Here is a 19,202-nt window from a genome sequence, read left to right as displayed (position 1 = left end):
TGCCCTCTTCAGTCAGTGGACTCCTTGGTACAGATCTTTCTGTATTGTCCTTACGTATACCAACTTAGGCTAAACTTGATTACACCATGTTTTAACAAATGGTCCACATCTTCTCGAGCAACTTTGGAGCAATAGGTTCAGTTCCTCTTAGAGGACTTTGACCCTCAGCATACTGAATTTTGCTGCTCGTTTTTTGGAGGCTTCAGAGAAGAGACGAGGGAGGTGTTTTTAAAGATGGGTCTTATTTAAGTTTTAAGGTTTTATTGTTCAAGACCTCGGTCTAAGAACAGAGGGAAAGAAAGAATTGTGTACAGTTCTGGTCACCACACCTAAAAAAGGATACTGCAGAGCTTGAGAAGGTGCAGAAAAAAGCCAAAATGATCAGGGGGCTGGAGCAACTGCCCTATGAGGAGCAGTTAAAACGCTTAGGGCTGTTTAGCTTGGAAAGAAGACCGTTAAGGAGAGACATGATAGAGTTCAATAAAATTATGCATGGTATGGAGAGACCAGAACACAGGGATCATCTGCTGAAGTGGAGGGTGAGAGATTCAAAACAGATAAAAGTTTTTTTCCCCACACAGCACATAATTAAATTGTGGAACTCCCTTCCCCAGGATGTGGTGATGGCTACCAAATTGGAAGGCTTTAAGAGGGGAATAGAGGATAGAGCTTTCATGGCTATTAGTCAAAATGAATACTAGTCATGTATTCCTATTCAGGATCAGAGGAGCATGCCTGTTATAGTAGGTGGTGTGGGACACAGGCAGGATAATGCTGCTGCAGTTGTCTAGCTTGTGGGCTTCCTAGAGGCAGCTGGTTGGCCACTGCGTGAACAGACTGCTGGACTTGATGGGCCTTAGCCTGATCCAGCACTGCCTCTCTGATGTTCTAAGAGGGAGGGGGGAAAAAAGACCCAATTGTATTTGCCTGGCCCCCCCAATCCATATCATTTATTGAAAATCATCATTTTTAGAAGCATTTCTTAAAAAAAAAAAAAGGGACTAGAATCAAAAACAGACGTCGTTAATCACTACGCCAAGACAGCCTTGTCCTTGACCACACTTCCGGCACTTGAAAACAATAAAAAAAAAACACCTGTGAATATTGTTATAAAAATATCCTCTGCTCCCATTTTTACGGAGCTCCGTAACAAGTTAAGGCAAGGCTTGAGTATCCGTCAGCCACAGGAATGTGATAAAGGCAGCAATATCATTGTGTAAACTGTCATAAAAGTAAAAAGAAAAAAAAGGCACTGGAGATACCTTTGGCAAAGAATTCCACAGACGACGTGAGTGAGGATACCTCAAACTGGGCCCTACTATGAACAACCAGGACCTGCAAGAACACCTAGGGGGAGAATCTACCTAGGTATATGAAATGTGTATGGTATGGGGTGGCACGGAGATTTTATGAAAAATCCCACCGTTTCCAAGGTGAGACGAATTTAGAACATTGCACTTCCCGCAACACACATTTTTTTCTTAAATGCGCGCTGGCAGCACTCTTATCATGCCCACCCTTAATTCCCAGCACAGCCAGGACACTTGGAGACAGAATCCCTTCGTGTGGTACAATATCATCCTCACACACACACAAGTCTTCTGCACAGTCTTTCCCTTTCCCGCAACTCTGCATGGATGCTACCCATCCACGGCCCTTTTGTCTTGAAAATACTCGTGATGCAGTGATTGGAAGGCAGAGATGCGCTTGTAAGGGTTGAAGGTCAACATTTCCTAGAAAGAGAGAGAGAGGTAAATAGGAAATTCATTAGGTGAGCCTGTAAATATTGCCCAGGCTGGCCTGCCTCCAAACCTTTCCCTTGAAAGATCAACAAGTGATGGAACAAAACCAGAACCAGGGACAAACTTCGGTATGCTCTAAACAAACAGAACGAAAACACGCTGTGCCCTTCCCCCCCGGCAAATTCCAGCAATGCTTACCAATACGCAGCCCAATCTGTTGTTAGCCCTAGTTTGGAGGGGAAAACAGCATTGCTTTGTGTACTCCTATGACTAAGGGAGTGTTCGCACAGGACATTATTCACTGCAGCTCCTGAAGACAGCACGAATGTGTGAAAGGTAAGCAGCCGCTCTGCCATAACCTGCTGACTCACCCACCCTCGTTTGCCTCTTTCCCACGCAGTCAAATGACACCACCCCCTCCCCAAAGATGACTAGCCATGCGGAGACATAGATCAGCTGACTGAACAGAGCGTGTCCTTTGTCCACAGCTTGGCGAAGAGCTTGACACATATTCCTAGACTGGACCACCTAAGGCAGGAATTGGGAGGCCAGAAATCTCAACTCCTAATACACAGGCACAAATATGGATCTGTGTAGACAGCGTGACATGTATCCCACAATCCACTCCTGCTAGCATAAAAGCCATGATATTAGCATAGAATCATAGAGTTGGAAGGGACCACCAGTGTCATCTAGTCCAACCCCCTGCACAATGCAGGAATTTCAACTACCTCCCCCACCCATCCCCCAGTGACCCCTACTCCAGGACTGGCTTTTTAAAAAAGTTGCAGTGCACTCTTAGGCAAAGAAAAATAACCATTATATCCAAACCGTTTTTTGCACTCACACAAACATGGCACTAGAATGCTGGTCTGAATTTTTAAAATTTAATAATGCAGTTCAAGAATAGCATTTTGAAAAGAGAAAGCTCCACCCCGTCCCGGTAGTGGCTGCAAGTGGAACATCTGGAGCAGGGGTGTCAAGCTCATTTGTTACGAGGGCCAGATATGACATAAATGTCACTTGGTCGGGCCAGGCCATGCTTCGCCATGCCAGATCAGGACTGGGGTGGGGGGGTGGCTGCCTTGCGGGTGGGATAAGAGCTCTCAAGGGGCCGGATCCAGCCCACAGGACTTATGTTTGACACCCCTGATCTAGAGGAACACTGTGGGCATAGTCACCCCAGTGTATCTCCTTTGAGCCAGATGACAGGAGATTTATTTTGATCAACATAAGAATACAAGAAGAGCCTTGGCAGATCAGACCAGTGCTCCAGCTTGTCCAGCATTCTGTCTCACACAGTAGCCATATACAATAAACCCAAGGAGGAGTGAAGATACTAGAAATATTAAATGCAAAAGCATACAGTAGTACCTCTTATTTAAAAAAATACTATTAAATACAATTGTGGATTTCTAAAATCTCTCTCTTTATATTAGACAAACAAAATACAGGTGGTCAATTCACCAGGTAAAGTTCCATCATAAATATATGCTCGGAGAAAATTCAACAAATTCAAATTATGGATAAGTCAAACAAATTCAAGTTACAAGTTGATATTCAAAATATAGTTATCCAACAAATTCAGGTTGTAAATTCCACAGGTAGTGTTCAATATTATATAAGCACATTCAGGTTGTCAGTTCTATTAATAATTTATTTTGAATATTATTAATGGAACTGACACCTGAATGTGCTTATATAATTTTGAACACTACCTGTGGAATGTACAACCTGAATTTGTTGGATAACTATATTTTGAATATCAACTTGTAACTTGAATTTTGTTTGACTTATCCATAATTTGAATTTGTTGAATTTTCTCTAAGCATATGTTTATGTTGGAACTTTACCTGGTGAATTGACAACCTTTATGTTGTCTAATTTAAAGAGATTGGTTTAAGAAATCCATAATTGTCTTTAATAGTATTTTTTTTAAATAAGAGGTACTACCACATGCTTTCACACAGTAGCCAACCAAGTATTCTGGAGAGCCAACAACAGGGCACAGAGGCTGAGGACTTCCCCCTCTCCCACGTTGCTACTTAGCACTGGTATCCGGAGGGTTACTGCCTCTGATCATGACCAGATGCCACTAATAAACCTGCCCTCCATGAATTGGTCAAATCTCCTCTTTAAACAATCTCAGATTGTGGCCACTGCTGCAGCCTCTGGCAGTAAATGCCCCATATTAGTCAGTCTCAAAGGGGAAAAACATGGGAGCCAGATGATGACATCTCAATGCTCCCAAATACTCCAGACTCTTCCCTGCTGCCCATGTAGGGGATAATCCCTGTATGGAAGCAGCCTCAGAGTGGCTTTGGGTGTTAATGAAAATGCAATCTGGGACATGCGAGTCAAACATCCTGTATCTGTGCGCACCATTAAAGCCCAAAGTATGAAGCTGGCCTTGTACGAAGACAGCCCATTGGTCCACCAAGCCCAGTAACGTAAGAACATAAGAAGAGCCCTGCTGGATCAGACCAGTGGCCCATCTAGTCTTACATCCAGTCCCACAGTGGGGCCAGCCAGTTACTATAAAGGGCCAACAGCAGGGCAGGATGGGTGTTGTAAAGATACTATGCCAAACCTCCATGGTTTCTTTAGAGGCCACAGAAACCAAGGATAGCAGGAAGGATGGGTGTTGTAGAGATATTATGCTAAATCTCCAGGGTTTTAGAGGCCACAGAGACCAAGGACAGCAGGAAGGATGGGTGTTGTAGAGATATTATGCCAAATCTCCAGGGTTTTAGAGGCCAAAGAGACCAAGGACAGCAGGAAGGATGGGTGTTGTAGAGATATTATGCCAAACCTCCATGGTTTCTTTAGAGGCCACAGAGGCCAAAGCCTTTCATCCTGATGTTGCTTCCTAGCACTAGCATCCAGATGTTTTCTGCCTCTGGATGTGGAGGCTCTCTTTAGTCACCATGGCTAGTAGCCACTGATGGACCTCCATGAATTTGTCTAGTCCCCCTGTAAAGCCACTGTTTCTTCTGACTAGCAATGACTCTCTCCAGGGACATGGGCAAAAAAAGGTCTTCCTCTATAACTGCTACTACCCAAGATCCTTCAACAAGAGATGCCGGGAATGAAATCTGGAACTGACTGCCCAGTAACCATGTCATCTAACACTAAAGCCATGACACGTACCTCCTCGGAGGCCACCACCCCACCTTGCATTTGCCCTCTCAATGCCTCATCTGTAGCTTAACAACTCTTCAGTCCTCCTAGGCCTCAACTGTTGCTCTCCCTCTTCAACCCTTTCACGGAACTCACCAAAAGCAGCTGGGCCCCCGGGAGCTCGATTTCCGGTACAAATTTCTCAACGGGTTGTGGGAGGCGAGCAGCGAAGGCGCAGCGTGGCAGAGACACGTCTAGAGGCCAGTCTTCCTCGGATGGGAGTCCAATTAGACTGCAAGTCAAGGAGAACACATCAGCTAGAGCAGTGCAGGGGGCATCCAGTCCATCATGCAACCTGAAAAGATTTCTTCTCATCTTGTAACTAAAAAAAAAAAAGGTTCAGATGCTCCTAACTGAAGATTAAATTTTTAGGAAGTGGAGAAACCAGAATCGCAAACAGCCACTGGTGTGAGATATGAACAAGAGCCATCCAGTTCTCCCCATTCTCCTTGCCCCCCCCTCCCAATTTCCATATTGGTCTCTTCACCTCTCACAAAGCACATCAGTAGCAAAATGAACACGTACCTGGAGGCGGTTTTGGGATGGATGAAGGCTAACAAACTGAATCCTGACAAATCAGAAGTGCTACTGGTGTGTGTGTGGGGGGTAGGGAGGATCAACCCAGGATTTGGGATTTCTCATGATCTGGACGGGGTTACGCTCCCCCTAAAAGAGCAATTTTGTAGCTTGGGGGTGCTTTTGGCCCCAGGCTTACTGGTGAATAAACAGGTGGCAGTGGTGCCTTTCACCAGGTTCGGCTGGGCAGGAAAGATTTTGCCACTGTGGTGCGTGCCCTGCTAACATCTAGCTTAGACTACTGCGATGCGCTCTACACTGGGCTGCCCTTCAAGACTGTCTGGAACCCACAGCTGGTACAGAATGCAGCAGCCCGAATGCTGACTTGAGTGGGTTACAGGGTCCATTATCACTCCAGCCTTGTTCCATTTACACTGGGTCCCGATTTGCCTCCAAACCCCAATTCAAGGTGTTGGTATGGACATTTAGAGCCCTATATGGCTTGGGGCCAGCATACCTGAAGGACCGCCTTCTACCCATCCACAAGTCATCTTCAGGGACATTGCTTCTGGTGCCCCAACCCGCTGATGCTAGACATTTGGCAACCAAAGAAAGGGCCTTCTCAATCATGGCCCCAAAATGTTGGAACTCCCTCCCCAGGGCAATGTGTTGGTCTCCCACCAGCAGGTGAAGACTTTTTGGTTTGGTATGCTCCCCAATAACTGCTATGGACCCTTCTCCCTCTTTGTGTTGTTTATTTTATGTGTTTTATTGAATTGTTTAAATATTTTATATATACTCTGTTGTAATGTGTTGAATGTTTTAATGTTGAAATGTTTGCCACCTGGGGACGTTATTTGAGTGGAAAGGCAGCAAAGAAATTCTTTAAAGAAACAATCATTAATAAAATGTTAAGAATCTCATTTTGAAAGCCTTTCTTCTCTTCCCCAAGAGTTTCCAACTTAATACATCATGGAACAATTAACTGTTGGTTTCTTCAAGTCCTTAATTTTCATAGATTGGCCGAAAGGCTTAAGGCAGCAATAAAGCAGGAAGACTTAAAATGTCTCGGTGTCTCTTCCAATGGGGGCAAAGGTAAAAGACTTCATATTTATTTAGGGCATTTATATAACCCGCCTTTCTCCTACTGCAGATGAGACCCAAGGCAGGCAACAATAATACAAAAATAGTCACCTGTTAAAATCACAGTTCCTACTAACTGGTAGGAAAAGGTATTGCTTGCTGCTACACTCGAAGACCTGTTCCATTATGCTCTCTTACTGCAGAATTTAGACTTCCTAGCCATGCATCAACAGCGCCATCTTAAACCTATATCACTGCCAGCCATCTTAAATCAATACCACTTCCAGGGAATTTCACAGGCAAATCAAACATTCATTTTTATTACAGTGCTGGGAATTTAAACAAGGAGGATTTAGTGGCTGGATTTGCTAACAAGACAAAAGCCCTACCAGTATGAAGAATCCAAAGACTACCTTCTTCAAACCCTTGCTGCAAGTCAGCAGTACCTTTTACTTACCGGCCCATCCCCAAGCTGTGGTATACAAAAGCTGTATAAGACAAGCTACGCATGGGATGGGGAGTGCAAATTGTTTCAGCTCATTTGAGGCAGCCTGACTGCAAACTGCAATGAATAGCAACCTCAGTGCACGCATGAACGTACACATGCACGCACAAACACCTCAGGGAGAAAGGAGTCAGGACTGGGGGGGAAGTCCATGCATAATTCCAAATTTAGAATCTGGGGGCCCTGGGAATTCCCACTCCTACTAGGTGCTACGCCATGCTGGCATTCAAACCAAAAGCAGCTCCTTTGATTCCTATTTCATTTTCACCCTTTAGTGCAGGGATAGGCAACCCTCAACATGCATGTGGAATACCAGTGAAATGGCCATTTTGTCTGACGCACAGAGCAGATTCTACTCTAAGAAGCAAGGAAAGTTGCTAAGGACCTGGCTGTACTATGAGGCCAGCAGAGCTGGAGGTCACAGGCATGGTTTACATGGATCAGACTCACACAACTCCAAGGTGGATCCTAGGGTAGAAATGGGAAGGCCCGGGAGGAGGGGGAACGGAAAAAGTAGGGGGAGGACACACATTCCCCACCACACAATTTTGGGGAGTACTCAAAAAAACCTCCTATGAAACGCTCCTATGAAATGCTCATTTTAGAATGAGTGAAATGCTGTCAAAGACAAAGTGGGCATGCTGTAGACATATACCGCTCTTAAATCCAAGATGCGTTTCTGCACCTAGAAGGATACCTAATCTTCATGAGGGGAGCATGCAGGGCTTTCACAGTTCTTCCACTGTTGCACACCTCCTTCTGTTGTCCTTTTGACAGTACATGGGGCTGACGTTTTCATCTCTCCCTCAAACCACTGTGACATACTTACCCACAGTAGCTTATTGCCCCTTATTGCCTTGCTGGGGGGGGGGGGGGAGAGACCAGAAGGAGGTAAGGCAGAAACTGCACCAAAGCTTCAGAGGAAAACTCTGAAAGTTCCGTTGATCGCTGAGCTCTCTCTAACCAGGCAGCAAAAAATTAAGGTACATGTGCTAAGATAGCAAAAGGGTGCATCAGCTTGCAGTCCTCTCTCAAGTATTGGGCATATTTGCAATTTTGCTTATAGGAAACGAAGGCACTTGCAACTTTTAAATCCCACTGATATGTCAAACGTTGCAATTTTATTTGCTCAGTTACAAACGATGCATTTTACGTTGTTAAAGCGGTAAAATTAGTTTAGGTTTGATAGGGCAAGAAGTATAGCATATATTTCAATTTCCCCAAAAATTTATCCCCCCCCCCAAAAAAAGTTCAATTCCCCGTCACTTCAAAATGTCCTAGGCAAACCCCTGAGGTGCTGGTAGCATCCAAGGAACTCAGCTTGCTCCTGGTACGCCTGGCCAAGTACAACCTTAGTTTCCCTACCCCTTTTGTTTGCCAGAGCACCAAACTCTTCCTTTTTTTCTTTTTGGCATTTCGATCAAAGAGGTTGCCTAACCCTGGCTTAGCACTTCAGCTGACTCCCCGGTAGCCTCTGCCTGGCTGGCCTTGTGATCTGGCAGAAAAGGTCAACTGTAAGGGAGTTTTCACAACTGAGATATTGACACTTCCCTTTCCCTGACTCACAAACTCCACAGGCCTGGGCTTAACCCCCTTGTCAAGAGGCGAGTCACGCAAAGCGCGTCACAGGGGTACTGGGAAGCCAGAAGAACCGATGGGGGGAAACAAAAAACAACAACAACACACACACAAAAAGGTTGCCGTCCCCTGCTGACTTGGCCCCTGGAACAAAGGAGGAGGAAGGGACTCACTCAAAAATCTTGCCCAGCTGGTCAGCTTCGGAGTTGCCACAGAAGAGAGGCCTGTGGAGCACAAAGAGAACTGCGGTTACTGTGGTGGGACGCCGTAGGCCCTGCCTCTAAACCTAGCCCTCGTGGCCAACCAGACCACAGACGAATGACCCAATACAAGGCTTACTGAAGAGAGGCCAATGGCTACCACAGGAGAACAAGGAACCTAGCCGGTAGCATTTCCCCACTCTGTCCCCGGACGCAGGGAGCAACAGCATGGCTCCCTCACATTTATGGCATTTTAACATGCCTTTCTCCACAGAGGACTCAAAGCAAGTCAATTTAAAACCGTAACAAAACCAGGAATAAAACCACCAAACAAGATTTCTTGTCACACAAGACCCATCCCCTCAACCACAGTCTCAAAGGTTAGACCGCTTCAGGTGACCCAACTTCCCAAGAGGTGCCCATCTGAATATTTCGGCTTTTTTACAGCCTCCAACAGCCCAATAGAGCGAGGGCCTTCTCAACATCTTCAAAAAGCCCGTTCCACCAGGAAGGGTTCCAGTAAAAGCTCTAGAATTAGCAGACACAGCCCCATCTAGAAGACGCGTTTGACTGTTGCGAGGTCTACCCATTCTTCTGCCTTCAATGTCAGAATACTGTTATGGCATGAAACATTCTTTTTACACTGCCCTTTCCAAAAAAGTACTTAAAAAAAAAAATCAGGATGTTTCTAACAACGAAGGACACTTTGGGTGGATTGTTCCTCCACAATCCACTGCAGGGGGGAGAGGTGGGGGAAGAGACACACACAGAGAGAATGTTTTTAACCCGCTTTGGAAAGAACTCCTTTCCTCAGCAGAAGGCTCCATGTCACCCTTTCCGCCCCCGCCGCCCCTGCTTGATAACTGCAGGGGAAGGAAGACAGGGCCATCTCCAGCCCGCTGGCAACCCCGACCTCCATTTCCCTGCCCCCCAGATAGGCAGGGAGGAGCTGGGGAGCTGCTCTGCAAAAGAAAGATGCGGCCCGTCTGCTCTATCAGCTTGAAAGATAAGCCAAACAGAAGCTCCGGGCAGGCCCGGCCCTAATCTATTGTTCCCCAGCTGTGCCGCCGACCTTGGTGAAGATGATTCACTTAGCTGCGGTGGGAAAGCGCGAGGGTCAGGGGCTACCATCGATCTGCAAAGCCAAGGGGGAAGACGTGCGGGACTACCTACAGGGGCCTGGAGGCAAAAGTTCCGCCTCCACATTTTAACTTCTAACCGTTATCCATCCTGACCCCTCTCCGTACTGCTTTTTATTCATGATGTATTCTACTTGAGTCGAAGGGCTCAAAAAGGGGGGTGGAATCAATGTGGTTCTGGCCAAATAGACACTCCTCAGCATTCCTTGCTTAGCTGCGACCTGCTCAACGAAGCTAGAGACAGATGGATAAAATCTTTTATCTGGGAATCTGTCTGTGAATTTGAGGGTTCTTTTAGCAGGGTTGGATTTTAACACTACATTGGCAGTAGCCAAGTTTTTCCCCCAGTCAATTAAGATAAAAAATAGTAATTTTCTTATTGGTTATCTAGATCTCTCTCTCTCTGAGTGTGTGTGTGTATAGAGCAGTGGTTCCCAACCTTTTTTTGACCAGGGACCACTAGGACTTTTTTGTTCGGTGCAGGGACCCCAAGGTTCAAAATAAAAATTCCGGGAATTTGAAAATAAACTTTAATCATAACTGTTAGTTAAACATTAAACTTAGAATTATATTTGAATATATATATTTTATAATAGAGAACTTTTAATTGAAAATATTAATTTATTATGGGTTTATAACTTTGTTTCGCGGACCTTAATTTAGTTCTCGCGGACCCCTGGGGGTCCATGGACCCCTGGTTGGGAACCAGTGGTATAGAGAGCGGGGGAGGGGGAGGGAGAGAGAATCACAGAGTTGGAAGGGACCACCAGGGCCATCTAGTACAGGACTTCTTAAACTTTTTCCACTCGCAACCATACACACACACACCCACATCCCCCCGCCTCTCCTTTTTCTTTCATTTTGATCTTAGTGTGACCCTGTTCAGGGCCGAACTAAAGTAAGTAAAAAGAAGGGGGGAAAGGATGTAACATATTTAAACAAAATCCACCCCTCCTTCTGGATAAAAGCCAGTTTTCACCCAGACTTCTGCAAACACCCAAGTAACAATAAGTTCATACAAATTATTATTGATGATTCTAACCAATGACATAATACGAGCCATTTTATAAATGTACATATTTATGCCTCGCTTTTTTCAGCAATAGGGTACCCAAAGCGGTTTACGACCCCGTTCTCCTCTCATCCATTTTATCCTCACAACCCTGTGAGAATAACACAAGGTTGGGCTGACACTGATTGTCAAAAGGTCACTCAGTGAGTTTCCACAGAACATTGGGGATTCAAACTTAGGTGTACGAGATTCTAGTCGGCCACACTAAGCAGCGTTTCTGACGAGATTTTACTTTAATTGCATTTCATTCCTGGCGCAGAGCATCCCAAGCTCTAGCTGCTGCAGGCATTTTAGCAACGCACACAAAATATACTTCCCATCATGCCCAAGATCCACTTCCTAGAGCAAAACCACAACCTGCTCCTCTTATGTGGATAGATGTACCAACAACCACCTCCACCCCAGTGGACTGTCCCACGCCCCACTCACTTTCTTCGAAACATCTCTGCAAAGATGCAGCCAACACTCCACATGTCCACAGGACTGCCGTAGGTCGACTGGAGCAGCACTTCTGGCGCACGGTACCAAAGGGTAACTACCTTTGGAGGGGGAACAGAGATTGTAGCATTCACAGGTACAACTCTTCTCCTTCACTCCATCCATCACAACACTCCTCAGGCTTCTCCTTTTATGCCGTTAGGAACAACTGTTGTCATGAGACGCCTCCTGGCGTCTCCCGACTTCTCCCCGCGTAGAAAGGTCCAGCTGGGAGGCAGGAGGAGGGGCCGCGGCTGGAGCCGGGACGGCGGGGACACCCCGACCTCTCCCCGCGTCGGAAGGTCCGCGGGGAGAAAACCTGCAGAACAGCTGAGAGACCGGAGGAGGGGCCGCGGCCGGAGCCGGGCTGCGAAAGGTGACCGGGCAGGGAGTCGGAGAGGAGGCCACGAACACCCGGATGACGGGGTAAGCAGGCAGACTTACCCGGAGGGTGAGGGCGCAGCGGATAGCGAGCTGCTGGGAGGATGGCGGGCCAGAGAGAGAACCCCGGGGGTAGGGTACAGCCTGACAGCCGGTAGGCTGCGGCAAGGAAATGCAGGGAAGGGCACGGCGGCGGCAAAGGGCGGGGAGGCCAGGGGAGGAGGTTGTAACCTCGGGGGGAGGAGATAAGGGCGGAGCCTGCTCTATAAATTAAGGCCAGCGGCAGCCGATGAGGAGGACATGGAAGCCGTCTGAGGGAAGACGTGCTATGTGGGGGAGAGAGGAGTAGAAAGCCCAGGATGGGCTCTCCACTGTCCATGTTCTGAGTCCTCGCTGAGTCATTATACAAGAAGCAAGGAACGTCTAGTGGGGGTGGCCTGGAGTGGACCCGTCATCCGATTGTCCACAGGGGCAAAGTGGACCCGTCGAAGGCGGGTGGGGTGAGCTCGGGACGCGACAACTGTTAAAAAAACAATTTCCCTAACTTCTTACCCCAAAAGACTCAAAAGTCTGAGAACTGATTTGCATATCCTTAAAGATAATTTACACCCTTTCCTTTATCCCTTAGATTAGAAGCTCCTTGATCCATTGATCTTGCGCAGCGTAAATCTAATGTTTGAGGTTCTACTCTACTCAGTTTCCGTTTTATCTGGCATATTAGCAGCAAATTTTAAAAAATTATTTATTTTTTAAGGGATATAAGGACTGAAATAAATCTTGCCACCGACAATGTAGCCTTGGGATCTCTGTTGCTTAAAAAAAAAAGGCATGTCAGACACAGAGGCATTAGATTTATGAGAACTGATTTGCAGTGAACCTCCCAACTGTACAGTATTAAACAGGAGAACCTGGATTTTTGCTAGATCTGGAAAAGGCGGACTTACCAACGGTGTCAGAGCCATCTGGCAGCTGTAGATACGAGCCAGGCCAAAGTCAGCCAGCTTGACTTGACCGGAACTGGTTACCAGGATATTCTCGGGCTTGAGGTCACGATGAACGATGCAGTTTGCATGTAAGAACTCCAAGCCGCTCAAGAACTGACGCATCATGTCCTGGACAAGGCAGAAAAGGATGCATACATCTGATGTTGTGTGTAACCTATTTCCAGATACCTGGCCGAAAAACTGATACCCACCAAGAAAACTGGTCCTTTCCCAAAACGGGTCCAGAATGCCACCGAGGACCCAGAAGAATTACCTTTATTGCCTCCGCTGGTAGGCCAGGCGGCGGCGTTTTATCCAGATACGCTCTCAGGTCCTGATCCACATGCTCAAACACCAGTGTTACTTTGGTTTCACGTTCGGTCCTCGTTGTCGTGCAAACGTCCATTAGCCTAGAAACAGATGAAGGGGAAGGCGCTTCGTAAATGTTCCAGAAATACAAGAAGGGAGCAAAAAGCGCGATTCTCAAATCGGATCGGGGCAATTAAGTATTATCCTAATGAAGTGAACAGGCTGGAAGCGAAACAGGTTGCAAGACCTAGCACCGAACACTGGAACAAGAGTGGAGAGATGATATGTAGGAGGGAGGGAGCGAAGCTATAGCTCATTAGTAAAGCACGTGCTTGGCATGCAGAAGGTTCTAGGTTCAATCCCCGGCATCTCCAGTTGATCAAGGATCAGGTAGCACAAGATGTGAGAGACCTCTACCTGAGACCCTGGAGAGCTGCTGCCAGTCAGCGCAGACAATACTAAAAAAAACCCAACAGTCTGACTCTGTATAAGGCAGCTTCATGCACGTGTTCATATAAGAGCTCATCACTGACCTTACCCCACCATGCTATTCTGCTGCAGGCCTTATTGTGCCCTTTAATCGAGACCCACAAGTTGGCCTACCCCAACCATGTGGTCTCACTGCCCTCCTTCCCTGGAGGTTTTTAAGCAGAGGCTAGATGGCCATCTGTCAGCAATGCTGATTCTATGACCTTAGGCAGATCATGAGAGGGAGCATCTTGGCCATCTTCTGGGCATGGAGTAGGGATCACTGGGGGTGTGGGAGGGAGGTAGTTGTGAATTCCTTGCATTGTGCAGGGGATTGGACTAGATAAAAGCTTCTTAAACTGTGGGTCGCAACCCCATATGAGGTCGCATAACTGAATGTGGGGGTCGCGAAAAATTTGGCAACAGTAAAAGGTTTCTTTATGATTTATTATCAGTAAACGTTTGATTTGTATACCTATTTTATATACCTATATACTCAGGGTCGCGTAAACATTTCTCGGGTGAAAAAGGGTCACGAGTGGAGAAAGTTTAAGAATTCCTGGACTAGATGGCCCTGGTGGTCCATTCCAACTCTATGATTCTATTCTATGATTTTTCCCTTTTCTTCTCATGTATGAAGAAGAGTTGGTTTTTATATGCCGACTTTCTCTACCACTTAAGGGAGACTCAAACCAGCTTACAATCACCTTCCCCTCCCCACAACAGACACCCTGTGAAGTAGGTGGGGCTCAGAGAGAGTGACTTGCCCAATGTCACCCAGCTGGCTTCATGTGTAGGAGTGGGGAAACTAACCCAATTCACCAGATTAGAGTCCACCGCTCATGTAGAAGAGTGGGGAATCAAACCCGGTTCTCCAGATCAGAATCCACCACTCCAAACCACCGCTCTTAACCACTAAACCACGCTGGCTCTCCCCATCCCTCACCTCCCAACCTTTGTTCCAGTGGCACTTCTTACACCCATTGCAAATTCTCCTTATTCTGGCCCCCTAAACTTCCCGCAATCATTTACAAGTCTCTATTCCAAATTGCCTTCCAAAGTGACCACTACCCAAGTCGTAAAACTGTAAATTGCCCGCTTTTCTTTGAAGATGCCACAGAGAGTGGAGTGGAATAACCAGTCTGGGTCAATCCCAGTTTGCAGGCCTGGAGACAGAAGGCCTAAGAACTGATTTGGCTTACCTGATGACAGTGAACGAGCACAGTACAACAGCCAGCCAGTTCTCTGCCGCCCTTGTTTTGCCGGCTCAACAAAGCAGGTAGGGTTTGGGCAGATAAAGCCTTGTACTGGAGAAGGCTGTGGATGGGTGTGGGGATGATCCAGAAAAGTTTGAGGATTAGAAGGGCAGTGGTGGGCCAAACTAGATGACACTGGATCCCCAAGTCCGCCGCAGGGACACAGCGCCATTTTAGAGCTTGATTTTTAACTTTTCAAGGAGGAAAGGGGAGGTGGAGAGTTAGTTTCTCATACCCTGGTTTTCTTTACCTTTAAGGAGTCTCACACTGGCTTACAACAGGCACCTTGTGAGGTAGGCAGGGCTGAGAGAGTTCAATGAGAACTGTGACTAGCCCAAGGTCACCCAGTAGGCTTCATGTGGAGGAGTGGGGAAACTAACCCAGTTTGCCAGATTAGAGTCCACCGTTCTTAAACACCACACCGGCTCAAAATGTTGGGGGGGCCTAAAACCTGCTGGGAACCAGCAGGGCAGGGCCCCCACAGTGCTCTGAAAAGTTAAAAACCAAGCTCTAAAACAGTGCCACGACCCGTGGCAGACTCAGAGATGTGGTTATCTTCTGGTGTGGCCCTGAGACGTAGCATTGCAGAAAGCTCCCTACCGTTTTCAAGATCCAGAATCCAGGAAATATGAATTAGCAGGAGCTGCTACCCCTCTCTAAGCAGCAGTAGATGCTGGCATTCTTCCTCCTTTTGAATTTGTCAGCCCAGGTTGTATATTATCTGACTAAACTGCGGAAAGCTGCAGCACTTTTCTATGCCTTGAAGGCTTCTCATATTGACCGACAGCCCTGGGTTCAGCAAGCCTACCCCAGTCATGGCTATGTGGCTGGGGGAGGCGGGGGCTTAGGTACCCCTTCTCCCCCTGCATACCGTGCCCACACAGGTCCAGTTTTTCTTTCCAGTCCCAGCCTGTTCCCAGCCCCTCTTCCTGAGCTGGCAGAATGAGAGAAAGGCTAACTTTATAGCATATACAAATCTATGGTGATAACACACTTGGAATACTGTGTAGTTCTGGTCACCACACCTAAAAAAGGATATTGCAGAGCCTGAGAAGGTGCAGAAAAGAGCAACCAAAATGATCAGGGGGCCGGAGCAACTTCTCTATGAGGAGCGGTTAAAATGCTTAGGGCTGTTTAGCTTGGAAAGAAGGCGGTTGAGGGGACATGATAGAGGCCTATAAAATTATGCATGGTATGGAGAGAGTGGACAGGGAGAAGCTTTCCTCCCTCTCATAATACTAGAACGCAGGGTCATCTGCTGAAGCTGAAGGGTGATTCAAAACTGATAAAAGGAAGTATTTCAACACACAACACATAGTTAAATTGTGGAACTCCCTGCTCCAGGATGTGGTGATGGATGCCAAGTTGGAAGGCTTTAGGAGGGAAGTGGACATGTTCATGGAGGAGTGGGGTATTCATGGCTACTAGTAAAAATGGATACTAGTCATGATGCTATTATCTACAGGATGATGCTATTATCTACAGGATCAGAGGAGCATGTCTATTATATTAGGTGCTGTGGAACACAGGCAGGATAATGCTGCTGCAGTCATCTTTGTGGGCTTCCTAGAGACAGCTGGTTGGCCACTGTGTGAACAGACTGCTGGACTTAATGGGCCTTGGTCTGATCCAGCATGGCCTTTCTTATGTTCACATACAGAATTCCTTTTGACACCCCTTCCTGTTGCTTCAGAAGTCCCATCCTGGCAGCAAAAAGATCCAGCTTCTAAAAGAGGGGTCTCTACGCTTATCTTTAATGAGAGCTACTTCTGAGTAATGAAAAATCCCTAAGTTACTCCCCCCACTCTGCCCCGGCACATGCCCAAGTTTTGTTCTGCCCCGAGAAACAGAACATGGAACAAGAAAGAGAACCAGAAATAAAGTTATCTGCTACATAGTACAGATAGAAAAACCCTGTATGAAATAAAGTAAATAAAATCAAATAAAAACCGCCCTAGGGCAGATCATTTCCTGAAATTTTCAGGGGCTGGAGCAGCCAGCGGAGTCGCTGGAGCTCACAAGCTACCTGTTGGAAGCCTCCGTTCAAGAAGACGGCAAGTCTGAATGGGGCAGAAAAGCCTGAATCGATTCCCAAAGAAGGGGGGTCCAAGCATCAAGATGGCTGGTTGTAAGCTCTCAGCCAAAGGCAGACATGTCCTCTCTGACTGAAACATCTCCCCCCTACCCCACCCCCAAGCCTCTCAGGTGAAACCTGCCATTGTCACAGTCCAGGCCCAGACGCCACAAGATTCACTCGTTTTTATGAAGGATTCTGAGCCATCATCAATCTATTGCCAAGTAGAATGGGAAAACTGGAGGATGCCATGGAAGCATGCAGCTTTCGGTAAGCACCTTCTGACTTTATGGGTGGCAAGATTTCATCTTCAACCCAAGGGTTGGATTATAGAATCGTAGAGTTGGAAAGGGCCATACAGGCCCTCTATTCCAACCCCCCTGCTTAATGCAGGATCATTAGAGCAGGGCTTCTTAAACTTTTCCCACTCGTGACCCCTTTTCGCCAGAGAAATTTTTATGCAACCCCGGGTATACAGGTATATAAAATAGGTATACAAATCAAACATTTACTGATGAGGTTCAGAAACCTTTTACTGTTGCCAAATTTTTCGCGACCCCCACATTGTTACACGACCCCAAATGGTCGCGACCCACAATTTAAGCTTTGGCCTAGAGCATCCCTGACAAGTGCTTGTCCAGCCTCTGCCAGTGAGGGGGAGCTCACCACCTCCCTAGGTAGCTGATTCCATTGTCAAGCAACTCTTACTGTAAGTCCCCCCCCCCCCGATATCCAGCCAGTACCTTTCTTCCCGCAATTTAAACCCATTATTGCACCACCGTTCCCACAGACACCTTTTCTGGCACCTGCCAAGTCTTTTTGGGAAGTGGGTGGGGCCAGGTAGGGCTTTTGCTCAGCAAGGGTTCTGACTATTGGAGATTTGATTGGCTGTGCAGACATTTTTAAATGTTGCTTTGGCAGCAGCTGCCACCACAACACATGGTTCTACACAGTGTTAATGAAGTTGACTTTTGATTTGATTTATAGGCCAACCCTTCCTGGCCAAAGCCAGGCTTTAAAAAAAGTTAAGCTCAGGCAATCATTTTGTGGCTGGCTCGACCTTCTGTAGCAGCCATTTCATTGCTGTGCCCACCATGCCGTGTCAGAATGTGCCCACAGACGCAAAAAAGGTTAGGCACCCCGATTTACGCCATGCCACAGATCTGGATTTTAATTTTCAGTCACAGGAGGATGCCTGGCTTGCAAACATCCAACATTTTGTGATCGGCCCTGGCCCCATGGCAGCCATTTTGTGACAGAAAGTCCACTTCCATTCCTCAAAATTTCTAAAGCGCCCTCAGGCTCAAGAAGTACGGGGAACCCCCAGCCTGATCCAGCAGGGCTTTTTTCATGCGCTTGCCTCTCCCAAGATGCTCACGCTCATTGGTCCTCACGCGCTCACCGCACAATGTTGGGATGGTCAAAGTTCTCCAGCCGTTTCAGCAGCGCCACCTCACGCACGGTGGATAGCGGCAGCCCGTTCTCGTTGCTCTGGACCCGGACATTCTTGAGAGCCACGAACTTGCCGCTCTGCAGGTCTCGGGCCTTGAAGACGGTGCCGTAAGCCCCGATGCCGATCTCTGCCACGGGCTCGTACTGGTCTTGAACCCCCATGGCCATCCTGGCAGCCCCCCGCTTCCAAGAGGCCGCAGAGGCTTTTAAAAAAGATCAAGGGGAAACAAAGGCAGTTAGTTAAAAAGCTAGCGTGGTGTAGTGGTTAAAAGCAGTGGACTCTGATCTGGAGGCAAAACACACCAGCGGGGCTCCAATGCCATTTATAATTGTGCAAGAGGGAATTTCTGCTTTCTGCATGACAAGCCAAAAGGGACACCACCACTGTTACAGGTGTGGGGCACGGATAAGAGACTGGAGCACTACCCAAGTCCTCAAAGGTTTTCAATCATGCCCCCAGCGCCTGCCGGCCTCACTGGATCCCCTTCCCCCCAGCACCATTTGGGCACATGCTCAGACCGGGGCACACTGTAATCCATTCCTGGCTCTGTAACACCCTACAGCCACAGAGTTAACATTACTACCCTGACGGTGCAAGAGTACAGTACCCCACCCCTCCCAAGGCGGGCTTACAGGTAAAGTAGGGGATTCCAATTAATTGTAGTGATTGCACATACAGAAAATCCGAAGCAATAATTAAATGGTAGAAAAGAAAGTCTGAATCATAATAAACTAATAACTGGATGAAATGTAATTATGTTAAACACAAATCTAGAACACCACTGAA

The 19,202-nt window shown here is 47.1% G+C and overlaps 1 protein-coding gene across 1 annotated transcript; it reads right to left on the bottom strand.

Moving 5' to 3' along the window:
* Positions 1-1,614: 1,614 nt before the first annotated feature.
* Positions 1,615-18,583, bottom strand: CDK4 (cyclin dependent kinase 4). The gene is made up of 7 exons (XM_056853977.1): positions 18,366-18,583; positions 13,131-13,266; positions 12,818-12,985; positions 11,445-11,554; positions 8,778-8,828; positions 5,019-5,154; positions 1,615-1,733 (listed from the first exon to the last, which is right to left on the bottom strand). Exons 1-7 carry the CDS (start codon positions 18,581-18,583, stop codon positions 1,641-1,643), a joined length of 912 nt encoding a protein of 303 aa, XP_056709955.1. The 3' UTR covers positions 1,615-1,640.
* Positions 18,584-19,202: the final 619 nt, after the last annotated feature.

The sequence above is a fragment of the Euleptes europaea genome, chromosome 1 (assembly GCF_029931775.1).
Source record: "Euleptes europaea isolate rEulEur1 chromosome 1, rEulEur1.hap1, whole genome shotgun sequence".
In the NCBI taxonomy this organism is placed as follows: domain Eukaryota; kingdom Metazoa; phylum Chordata; class Lepidosauria; order Squamata; family Sphaerodactylidae; genus Euleptes; species Euleptes europaea.
This window is presented reverse-complemented; position numbering and strand designations above follow the sequence as displayed.

Excerpts from the sequence above, each read along its gene's own strand:
- CDK4 (XM_056853977.1), bottom strand. The coding sequence starts at position 18,583 with ATGGCCATGGGGGTTCAAGACCAGTACGAGCCCGTGGCAGAGATCGGC. Across the intron at positions 12,986-13,130 it reads TACCAGCGGAGGCAATAAAG|GACATGATGCGTCAGTTCTT; the intron begins GTAATTCTTCTG and ends TGCCTTGTCCAG. Across the intron at positions 11,555-12,817 it reads AGATGGCTCTGACACCGTTG|GTAGTTACCCTTTGGTACCG; the intron begins GTAAGTCCGCCT and ends CCCCCTCCAAAG.